At 35.0% G+C, this 12,902-nt stretch overlaps 1 protein-coding gene across 8 annotated transcripts in view; it reads right to left on the bottom strand.

Moving 5' to 3' along the window:
* The window catches only part of PHKB (phosphorylase kinase regulatory subunit beta), a 204,830-nt gene that overhangs the window by 118,624 nt on the left and 73,304 nt on the right, over positions 1–12,902 (bottom strand). For all 8 annotated transcript variants that reach the window (XM_060085615.1, XM_060085609.1, XM_060085613.1 and 5 more), the window contains one exon: positions 3,100–3,163. In XM_060085615.1, the coding sequence (XP_059941598.1) occupies positions 3,100–3,163 (64 nt within the window). The remainder of the gene's footprint in view (positions 1–3,099; positions 3,164–12,902) is intronic.

Below are 12,902 nucleotides of genomic sequence, written 5' to 3'. Positions count from 1 at the left end.
CTTGAGAGAAAAAGACTGTGGGAAGTGGGTGATTTAGACTCTCCTCTTGGGCACCCAGAATGAGGTGCTACTCCCCTCTTCCCAATCCTTTCATGTCTGTGGTCATTCTTCATCCTTCATCTCCTGGATTTAACCAGAATCTTTCCTCCAGAGGAAGGTGAAGTGAGAAGAGAGTTTACGTATGTAGGGAGAGGAAGAGACGCAGTTGTGTCACCATGCCCCCACTAGAAACTTTCTTACATGCAAGATTTGAGGTACATAGTATCAATATTATAATTGCCATAACAAAATCCATGTCACATTTTACATGTCTGCATAAGTTCCTAAAATGTATCTTCACTGACTTAATTAGCATTTTAATAGCTTAAGGTTAATTATAGTATTAGTTGAACACTTCCTTTGCCCTCTCATCTTTGGAATCTTTACAAAAATTGCTAAGAAAATTAGTCTACTTCTTGATCCAGAGAGGTAACCTGTATTGCTGCATATTATGCCTTCCATTGACAACTCAATCCATGGTCACCTGATTAGGGGCACAAATTGGTCAAAGATCTTTTAAAAATTTAAGGCAACCCTAAGGGTTTCCCTTTTATCCCAAAGAAAATGAGATTTAGACATATGATTACAACCAGTTGAGGGTTAAGCTAGGATCACAATTTCCAATTCTTTGGCTTCACATGTTAAGCAAGTTCCCCTCTGCATGACATATGCATCGATATACATTAAATTGAAACCAAAGAGGGAACTGACATGGAAAATATATAGTATATAATGCCAGGAGTATTTTAAAATGTGAAAGCTGAACAAAAGACGAGAGGGAATCCTTCCAAACTCTTCCAGAATATAGCAGAGGGAGGAACACTCCCAAACTCATTCTACGAGGCCACCATCACCCTGATACCAAGACCAGACAAAGATGTCACAAAGAAAGAAAACTACAGGCCAATATCACTGATGAACACAGATGCAAAAATCCTCAACAAAATACTAGCAAACAGAATCCAACAGCACATTAAAAGGATTACACACCATGATCAAGTGGATTTTATCCACTTGAATGGAATGCAAGGATTCTTCAATATATGCAAATCAATCAATGTGATACACGATATTAACAAACTGAAGGATAGAAACCATATGATCATCTCAATAGATGCAGAAAAAGCTTTTGACAAAATTCAACACCCATTTAAGAGAAAAACCCTTCTTTAAAAGAAAGTAGGCATAGAGAGAACTTACCTCGACATAATAAAAGCTATATATGACAAACCCATAGCCAACATTGCTCTCAATGGTGAAAAACTGAAACCATCTCCACTAAGATCAGGAACAAGACAAGGTTGCCCACTCTCACCAATATTATTCCACATAGTTTTGGAAGTTTTAGCCACAGCAATCAGAGAAGAAAAAGAAATAAAAGGAATCCAAATCGGAAAAGAAGAAGTAAAGCTGTCACTCTTTGCAGATGACATGATACTATACATAGAGAATCCTAAAGATGCTACCAGAAAACTACTAGAGCTAATCAATGAGTTTGGTAAAGTAGCAGGATATGAAATTAATGCACAGAAATCTCTTGCATTCCTATACACTAATGATGAAAAATCTGAAAGTGAAATTAAGGAAACACTCCCATTTACCACTGCAACTAAAAGAATAAAATACCTAGGAATAAACCTACCTAAAGAGACAAAAGACCTGTATGCAGAAAACTATAAGACACTGATTATAGAAATTAAAGATGATAAAAAGCAGATGGAGAGATATACCATGTTCTTGCATTGGAAGAATCAACATTGTGAAAATGACTCTACTACCCAAAGCAATCTACAGATTCAATGCAATCCCTATCAAACTACCACTGGCATTTTTCACAGAACTAGAACCAAAAAATTCACAATTTGTATGGAAACAGAACAGACCCCAAATAGCCAGAGCAATCTTGGGAAAGAAAAACCGAGCTGGAGGAATCAGGCTCCCTGACTTCACACTATACTACAAAGCTACAGTAATCAAGACAGCATGGTACTGGCACAAAAACGGAAGTATAGATCAATGGAACAGGACAAAAAGCCCAGAGATAAACCCATGCACATATGGTCACCTTATCTTTGATAAAGGAGGCAAGAATATACAAGGGAGAAAAGATAGCCTCTTCAATAAGTGGTGCTGGGAAAACTGGACAGGTACATGTAAAAGAATGCAATTAGAACACTCCCTAACACCATACACAAAAATAAGCTCAAAATGGATTAAAGACCTAAATGTAAGGCCAGACACTATAAAACTTAGAGGAAAACATAGGCAGAACACTCTGACATAAATCACAGCAAGATCCTTTTTGACCCACCTCCTAGAGAAACGCACATTAAAAAAAAAATAAACAAATGGAACCTAATGAAACTTAAAAGCTTTTCCATAGCAAAGGAAACCATAAACAAGAGGAAAAGACAACCCTCAGAATGGGAGAAAATATTTGCAAATGAAGCAACTCACAAAGGATTAATCTACAAAATTTACAAGCAGCTCATGCAGCTTAATATCAAAAATACAAACAGCTCAATCCAAAAATGGGCAGAAGACCTAAATAGACATTTCTCCAAAGAAGATATACAAATTGCCAACAAACACATGAAAGAATGCTCAGCATCAGTAGTCATTAGAGAAATGTAAATCAAAGCTACAATGAGGTATCATGTGACACCAGAGTGACGTAAGTCAGAAAGAGAAAAACAAATACCATACGTTAGCACATATATATGGAATCTAAAAAAAAAAAAAAAAAAAAAAAAGACTAGAGGGAAAAGTTACTGAAGAAAGAAAATGAGAATTCTTAATCAAGAGGGTTTTTTAAATTAAGCAATCTTTTTTTAGTTAGAAACCTAAAATTTAAGCAGCAAATCATATTCAAAGGAAAGGTTGTTCAACCATGGGCTGCTACATAAATTACAGACATTCTCTGATCATAACGAATGACTTGGTTAATAAATGGCTAAATTAATTAAACATGCAATTCAAAAAAATAATCAAAGGGCTAAATTAATTAAACATGCAATTCAAAAAAATAATCAAAGTCTGTTGGTATTGCTGTTTTTTTACCTGGTTGCCAAAGAGGTTGAATCCATTAATTGCTTCTAGAGCTGCTTTTGCTAAGCCAACAGAGCTACAAGAGAAAAGGAAATACTTTATAACTCTGATGCATCTGGCTACAAAATAAGAACCATTATCTGGTGAATATTCACAGGCAAGTTTCTTTATTAACACTTATAACATCTTCCCTAAGAAGAATGATGTCTAGGAAACTTTAGAATGACATTTCACTGTTTTAGTTTTCCTTTCTTACAGTTAGTGACCTTCAGGGAAAAATATTTCTAAGTTCACTTTGATCTAGACAAATGGTCATACTATTGATGGGAGTAATCTTAACTCCAGTATCATTTATATTCACTAACTCAAGGAAAAAAAAAAGATTAAGTTTAGAGGAAGGTGTACTATGATGACATGTGCACAGCAACACCAGGTTGGGCGTCATTAGTTCAGATCCACTAACAGAGCTTTTCTGACGTCAATTCTGAGCCCTAGAAAAGATTTTGCACGCCATACACTTACCACAGAGTGTAGTTTAATATACCCATTCAAATACTCTTTGCTTAGGGTCCAATAAAATAGGCATTATTTTATGCTCACAGAGCAAATGATCATCATACCTCTCATTTTTTGCTATATACTTCTCTTTGAAATAAAATGTGTACCACTTTGGCCTCTCAAATGCCTCATACAATAGTGCTGGAAAATGGGAACACCCAAATTTCATTAAAAATATATGACACTGGGCTTCCCTGGTGGCGCAGTGGTTGAGAGTCCGCCTGCTGATGCAAGGGACACCGGTTTGTGCCCCGGTCCGGGAAGATCCCACATGCCGTGGAGCGGCTGGGCCCGTGAGCCATGGCCGCTGAGCCTGTGCGTCCGGAGCCTGTGCTCCGCAACGGGAGAGCCCACAACAGTGAGAGGCCCGCGTACAGCAAAAAAAAAAAAAAAAAAAAAAAAGTAAATAAATAAATAAAAATAAAAATATATGACACTGTCATCTTATAAATATCAACCTTTAAATATTTTAGATCTAATATCTAGTTTATTTTACTCATTGCAATTTTTTTGTTTTTTCTCAAAGAAACTGCATATTCCATTAATCATTTAAAATTAATGACCTGTCATCATTTCTCTATAGCAGTGATTATCAAAGTGTGGTTCCCAGAGCAGCAGCATTACCTGGAAACTTGCCAGTTCTCACTGCTCTCTGGGACTGGGGTGTTAACAAGCCCTCCACATGCTTGAATGGACTTTAAATTTGAGAACCACTGTTCTAAGCTATTCATGTCATCACGATCTATATTTTTTATGGGTTGTTTTACATGAAATGTTGAGGCAAGTAAGCATTAATTTTACTATAGGATAGTAAATAGGTGGGAAACATTTTATAATACATGAATGGGAAGGAATATACCCATTATTTTATAACTTTAAATGAAACAGAACCTTTAAAAATTGTGAATCAGTATGTTGTACACCTGCAACTTATATAATGTTGTACATCAACTATACTTCAATTTTAAAAAAGGATAATTAATGTATGGAGATAGTGATCAGGTGGAAGTTAAAGAGAGGAAAACAAAAACTTATAATTCAATGTCCTAATTGGCATACCTGAGAAATTTTTGACACATTAACTCTCAGATGCCTATTTTAAGTTTTAAAATACCTTGGAATTGATAAAGCGATGCAGTTTATAGGAATAAAGTGAAATCCAGGACCTCAAAGATGAGCTAAGAGAAGGAACAGATTTTTTTGTTTTTATTACAAAAGTAAAAGCACAAAGGTGAGTGACTCATACTATAAGATTTTACTCATAGCCAATATGATCACAGATATAGAAAATCCTAAAGAATCTACAAAAATGTGCTACTGGAGCTATTAAGGACATCTCGCAAGGTCCCAGGAGACAAGATCACTTTCAAAATCAATTTTATTTCTACAAACTAGCCATGGACATCTGGAAATTTAAAGTTAAAAATAAATACCACTTACTATCACATAAAATAACATGAACTATTTTAGCATAAACTTAACAAAATATATGCAAGACCTGAACACTGAAAAACATTTCTGAAAATATTAAAGAAGACCTAAATAAATAAAGAGCTATCCCATGTTCACAGACTGGAAAACTGAAGATCATTAAGATGTCAGTTCTCTCCAAAATGATCTATAGATTCAATGCAATCCCAATCAAAATATCAACAGGCATTTTTGTAGAAATTGACTAGCTAATCCTAAAATGTATGTGAAAATGTAAAGCCCTGGGATAGTAAAAAAGTTTTTTTTAAAGGAGAGCAAAGTTGAAGGACTACTTCGGAGGCAGAAGAGCTCCATGACTATGAAGGCAAAAGAAGAAATTTCTGAAAAAATGAGAAGAATCTGTGGTAGAGTAGAATAGTTCTTCTTGGTTTTAAATAAAGCTATTTATTCCTTAAAAAAAAATAAAGCTGAAGGACTACTTGATTTCATGACTTACCATAAAGCAACAATTATCAGTGCAGTACAGTATGGGTCAGGGCAGACATATAAATCAATAAAATAGTCTAGAAATAAACCCATATGTATATGATCAAAGAGCCAGGTAATTCAATGGGGAAAGAATAGTCTTTAATGGTGTTGGAATAATGAAATATCCATATAGAAAAAAAATGAACCTCAATCTTTGCCTCACACTGTACACTAAAGCTAATTCGAAATAGATCATAGACTTAAATTTAAAAGCTAAAACTATAAACCTTTTAGAACAAAACCTAGGAAAAAATCTTCACAATTTTGAAGTGGCAAAAATTTCTTAAGACACATAAAACACTAACCATAAAAATTTCTGATAAATTAGACTCCATCAGAATTAATATCTCTGATATTCAAAAGATACCATTAATAAAATGAAAAGGCAAGTTACGCTCTAGAAGAAAATATTTGTAAAACACATATCTCACAAAAGACTTGTATCCAGAATACACAAAGAGCCCTTAAAACTCAGTAAGAATACAAACAACCCATTTTCAAAGTGAGAAAAAGATTTGAACAGACACTTCAGAATGAAGATATATGAAGATACATAAATGCCACATGAAAAGATGCTCAATAAAATTAGTCAACAGGAAAATACAAATTAAAATTACCACATACTCATAAGAATGATTAAAAATAAAAATACTAACAATACCAAGTGTAGACAAAGATGTGGAGCAACTGAAATTCCTACCATACATTATTGGTAGGAATGAAAAATGGTAAATTACTTTCAAAAAACAGTTTGGCAGTTTCTTAAAAAGTTAAAACACATTATATAACTCAGGAATTCTACTCTTAGGTATTTCCAAGAGATATAAAAGTATATGTTAACAAAAAGATCTGGATCCAAATATTCATGACAGTTTTATTTTTAATAGCCCCAAACTGTCAACAACCCAAATTCCTATCAACAGAAAATGGATAAACCAAACTGTGATTTATCTGTACAATGGGATACTACTTGTCAATAAAAAGGAACAAAAGACTGAAAAAAATTAAATGAAATACCTGAACGGGAAGGTGGAGTTGACATAATTTTCCTTATTCATCTGAGTACCATGAAAAACCCTGGACGTTGCATAAACAAAGATAAAAAGGCTCAGAAAAATGGAAAGAAGGCAGACTGCCTAGGAACCTCAGGATTCTAGGAACAGCACTATGGTGAGTCTCCTGAGTATCCTTTTTGCTCCTTTTTGCCTCATATATACCAGATTTAGAGCTGAAGAAACCAACAACTAGGAAATGCAGGTAGGTGCATACAAAAAATCCCCAACAAAAGCCAATGGACCAGGAAAAGGGCAGCCTAGTGAAATAGAAAACTTTTAGACAATAACCACTCAAAAAAACTGTGACCCTAACCCCACCCACCCTGTAAATGCTGAGTGGGAAATTTAGACTTCTACGCTCCTGAGTCTATAATGAGGAACTGCATCCAACATCCAACCACCTCAGTTGTGGTGGTGTCAGAAAAATCCAAGGAGGAAGTCAAGACTTTCATTCCTCATGGATGACAAAAGTCTCCCCTCTCACACCTCAGTGTCAGTGGAGATCACATAGGCTGCCTAAACTTTCATTCCCACCCATCAGTAATTAGGTGAATCTCCCCTTCCTCTTGGGATGGCACCAGAGGACGTCCAGTGGAGAATTAAAACTTTCACTAATGCCCAGCTGTAAAGCGGCCACACCCTTTCCCTGTCATGTAAGTGGAGGTCAACTGGAAATCAGTAATGAGGTACTTCCATCTTTCCCAGCCAGGTAGGTATTAATGGAAGCCTACTGGGGAACTAGACATAACAACCCAGACCCAGCAGTAATGAAGAGTCTCCATCTTGGGTGCCAACAAAAAAAAACCTGGCCTTATATTCTCACCTGGCAGTAATGGGGTGATGTGCCTACCCCCTTCCCCTGTCAGAGTGGTGGCAAAAAATACAGCTAAAATAAAAAATTAAAGTCCCCAGGGTCTTATAATACCCCAAAAGTCCATGTCTCAATAATAATAATTAAAAAAACCACTCATCATATCTAGAAACAGGACTATCTCAAACTGAAGGGCAATCAATAGATAGTAACACTGAGACAAAAGAGATGTGAGAATTATCTAAGATTTTATTTTTTTTTATTTTTTTATTTTTTGCGGTATGTGGGCCTCACGCTGTTGTGGCCTCTCCCGTTGCGGAGCACAGGCTCTGGACGCGCAGGCTCAACGGCCATGGCTCACGGGCCCAGCCGCTCCACGGCATGTGGGATCTTCCCGGACCGGGGCACGAACCCGTGTCCCCTGCATCGGCAGGCGGGCTCTCAACCACTGCGCCACCAGGGAAGCCCATTATCTAAGATTTTAAAGCAGCCATGACAAAAAGGCTTCAGTGAGCAATTGTGAATATGACAGAAACAAATGAAAAGAGAAAGTCTCAGCTAAGAAACAGAAAGTCTCAGCAAAGTTTTTAAACTGAAAAATACAATAATCAAAAGCTCAGTGAACAGGATGAAGGAGACAGAAGAAAGAATAGCTAAACTGGAAGATAAAACAATAGAAATGATCAAATCTGAACAAAAGAGAGAAAATAGACTTAAAAAAACAAACGAAGAGAACCTCAGGGACCCTGTGGGACTTTAACAAAGATTTAACATTCATGTCATTGGACTTCCTGAAGGAGAGGAGAGAAAGGACAGAGTTAAAAAAAAAAAAAAAAAAAAAAAGCACTTGAAACAATGGCAGAAATGTTCCCAATTAGCAAGAGACAAAAAGCTGAGTGAAACTCAAACAGAATAAAATAAAAATATCCATTCTAGAACACATCATAACCTCTGAAAACTAAAGACAAAGAAAAATCTTGAAAGTAGCCAGAGAAAACAATTTACCTACAGGGGAAAAGCAATTAAATAACAGTGACTTGCTTACAGGAAACAATGAAAGCTAAAAGGATGTGACCCAAGAGTTTTTAAGCATTGAAAGAAAAGAATTGTCAACCTAGAAACTTATACCAATAAATATATTCTATTTATTTATTTATTTAAGCAAGGCATTCTCAGATGAAGGAAAAACAAGAGATCTGTCACAAGCAGATCTACCCTAAAAGTATGACTAAAGTAAGTTCTCAAAACAGAAAGGAAATGCTGGATAGATAGATAGAAAGAATATGGTAAACAAAAATACTGATAAATACAATAGGCTTCTCTTCTCCTCTTGAGTTTTATAAATTATGTTTGACAGTTACACCGAAAGTTATAACACTGTGGTTCTAAATGTATATGGAGGAAATATTTAAGATAATTATATTATAATAAATGGGGGAGGGTAACATAACACAAACGAAGGTAAGGTTTCTATAATCCCTCTAACTGGTAAAATGATGACATCAATACACTGAGTACATATGTATACATAATAATATAGAGCAACCACTAAAAAGCTATAAAAAAGATACATTCAAAACCACTATAGAGAAATCAAAACGTAATTCTAAAAAATGTTTAAGAATCCACAGGAAGGTAGGAAAAAGAAAACAGAGAAATGAAAAACAGAGAGAATAAACACAAAACAAAAATAAAATGGCAAACTTAGGCTCAAACATATCAATAATTACATTAAATTTAAAAGGTCTAAATATGGCAATTAAAAGAAAGATCGGCAGAGTTGATTTAAAAACATAACCCAACTATATACTGTCTACAAGAAACTCATTTCAAATACAACAATATAGGCAGGTTGAAAGTAAAAGGATTTTATTAAAAAATATCATGCAAAAAAGCAAAAGAAAGCATATAACTGAAGTCCCAAGCCCAAGTATTTGGAGATGGGCCTTTGGGAGGTAATTTGGTTTAGATTAGGTCATGAAGGTGGGGCCCCAATGAATGACGGGATTAGTTATGTCCATGCCACACAGCATGTGGGATCTTAGTTTTCTGACCAGGGATCAAACCCACACCACTTGCAGTGAAAGCATGGAGTCTTAACCACTGGACCACCAGGGAAGTCCTGGGATTAGTATCCCTTTAAGAAGAGATGCCAGAAAGCTTGCTTTCTCTCTCCCTCTCTGCCATGAGAGGACATGGCAAGAAGGTGACCATCTGCAAATCAGAAGAAAGTCCTCACCAGAGAACAGAAATGGCTGGCAAGTTGATACTGGATACTCTAGCCTCCAGAACTATAATAAATAAATTCCTATTGTTTAAGCTACCCAGTCTATGGTACTTTGTTATAGCAGCACAAATCAACTAATACAATTCTATATAACAAGAGTATATATATTTTTTCCAGTGCCCACCAACATATACCAAGAGATCATACCTTGGCCATAAACAGAATCTCAAGACTATAATAGAACTGAAATCATACTGTGTTCTCTAACCATAATGGCATCAAACTAGAACCAATAATAGGACAACAACAGGAATATCTCCCAACACTTGTAAAGAAAACAATACACACCTGTCTACATAATCCACATGAACCAAAGAGGAAGTTTCAAGTGAAATAAAAAAATAGACTGAACTGAATGAAAATGAAAATATAACACCAAAATTTATGTAGTATAACTAAAGTGCTGAGAGGGAAATTAACAGCACTAAATGTATATATTAGCAAAGAGAAAAGCCTCAAATCAATTATCTAAGGCCAATGTAATGAAACTAGAAAAAGAGCAAAATAAACCTGAAGCAAACAGAAGGAAATAACATAGATAACAGCAGAAATCAATGACATTCAACACAGAAAACAGAAAAAAATGAATGAAACAAACACCTGATTCTTTAAAGAGCAAAAGAAAATTGACAAACCTCTAGAAAGACTAACAAAGAAATAAGACAAAACACACGTGACCAATATTAGGCATAAAACAGGAGTATCACTACAGACACTGCAGACATCAAAAGGATAATGAGAAAATACTCTGAACAATTTGATGCACATAGCTTAGAAGGAATAAATCAATTCCTGGAAAAGCACAAACTATCACTACTCACCTGATATGAAATAATTTGAATAGCCCTGCAACTATTAAGGAAATTGAATCCATAATTTTCAAATGGTCAAAAAAGAAATCTCCATACCTGGATGATTTCTTTGAAGAAATCTACCAAACATTTAAAGAAAAATTGACACCAATACTACACAATCTCTTACAGAAAATAGAGGGAAAAAAACACTTCAGAGTTCATTTTATGAAGCTAGCATTGAGCTGATACCAAAACAAACCAAAGACAATACACAAAAAGAAAACTATAGACCAGTATCTCTCATGAATATAGATATTAAAATCCTTTTTCAAAAAATTAGTAAACGGAATTTAGCAATATGTGAAATGAATTATCACCATAACTGACCAAGTGAGGTTTATTTTAGGGATGCAAGGCTAGCTTGATAATCAAAAATCAATCAGTATAATCCACCATATTAGTAGGCTAAAGAAGAAAATTGACATGATCATATCAGTGGTATTAGCAGAGGAATAGATACATAGAACCCAGAAATAGACCAATACAAATATGTCCACTTTATTTTTAACACGGCACAAAGGCATTTCAATGGAGGAAAGATGGGCTTTTCAACAAATGCAAATAATGCTGAAGCAATTGGACATTCATATGAAAAAAAAAAATAAAGAACTTCAACCTAAGTCTCATCACACCTTATACAAAGTTAACTCAAAATAGATCATGAACTTAAGTATAAGACATAACACTATATAACTTTTGCAAAACCAACCATCAGAGAAAATCATCAGAATCAAGGGTTAGGCAAAGAGTTGTCAGACTCTACACCAAAAGCCCAATCCATGAAGGGAAAAATCGATAAAATGGATTTCATAAAAGTTTTGCGCTAACAAAAAAACAAGCTACAGACTGGGAGGATATATTTGCAAAACAAAGAACTGACAAGGACTAGTATCAAGAATTATATAAAGAACTCTCAAAAATCAACAATAAAAAACAATCCAACTAGAAAATGAGCAAAAGACATGAGACATTTTGCTGAAGAGGATATGCAGATGGTATATAAGCACATGAAACGACCCAACTTCATTATCCATTAGGAAATGCAAATTAAAACCACAATAAGATATCACCGCAAACCAATCAGAGTAACTAAAACAAAAAATAGTGATAACATCAAATGCTGGCAAAGATGCAGAGAAATTACATTACTCATACACTGCTGGTAGGAATGTAAAGCAATATAGGAACTCTAAAAAACAGGCTTGCAGTTTTTTAAAAATCTAAACATGCAACTACCCACCAAATGAACTACTGGGCATTTATCCCAGAGAAATGAAAACTTTTGTTCACACAAAAACATATTAAAAAAAATTTTTTTTTTTGATTACTTGTGCTTTAGGTGTCATAGCTAAGGTGTGACCTTGTCTAACCTAAGGTCACAATAATCTACAACTATGTTTTCTTCTAAGAGTCTTATACTTTTAGCTCTTACTACCGGTCATTGATCCATTTCCAGTTAATTTTTGTACATGATATGAAGTAGGGATCCAAATTCATTCCTTTACAAATGGCTATCCAGTTGTCCCAGCACCATCTGTTGAAAAGACTACTCTTTCTCTATCAATTATCTTTGTACCTTTGTCAAAATCAACTGGCCATAGATGGGTTTATTTCTAGATCATTAATTCTACTGCATTGATCTCTATATCTGTTGTTATACCAATACCACCCTTTTAAAGTATTGTAGCAGATTACTGTAACTACAGTAAGCTCATTATTGTAGTAAATTTTGAAGTGGCAAAGTGTGACTCCTCCAACTTTGTTCTTCAATGTTGTTTTGGCTATTCTGGGTCCTTTGCATTTCCATATAAATTTTAGGATCAGTTTGTCAATTTCTACAAAAAAGACAGATTTTTGATACAGAGTACATTGAACACAGGATATCTTTCCAGTCTTGTATATCTTCTTTAATTTTTTTCAACAATATTTTACAGTTTTTGATGTACAAGTCTTGCATTTCTTTTGTTTATCCCCTCTACTTTTAAAATGAGGAAACTAAGCCCTGAGAGATGAAGTGTAAGTGGCTTTCAAATGCATCCTTACTTTCTCTTTGGTGAAAACTCTCTTCCTTACTAGAATCTATGCAGATCATTTTACCCTGGTCCTCAAGAACAACTGAGCCAATAATCTGGGATTAAGATACTGCCCTATTGCCTCAAATCTGCTGTCTAGCTTTTCACTGCCTGAAGAAGTACCTGATGCTTCCACAGGTTAAACAAATTCCATAATAATTCATGTGGTACTGCTAGTATACTTAAGACAAGAGACACAGTCTCTTTTCATAGCCAAAG

This window comes from Mesoplodon densirostris, chromosome 19, assembly GCF_025265405.1.
Source record: "Mesoplodon densirostris isolate mMesDen1 chromosome 19, mMesDen1 primary haplotype, whole genome shotgun sequence".
Taxonomy (NCBI): domain Eukaryota; kingdom Metazoa; phylum Chordata; class Mammalia; order Artiodactyla; family Ziphiidae; genus Mesoplodon; species Mesoplodon densirostris.
Note: the sequence above shows the minus strand (reverse complement) of the source record. Positions and strands in the feature narration are given on the sequence as shown.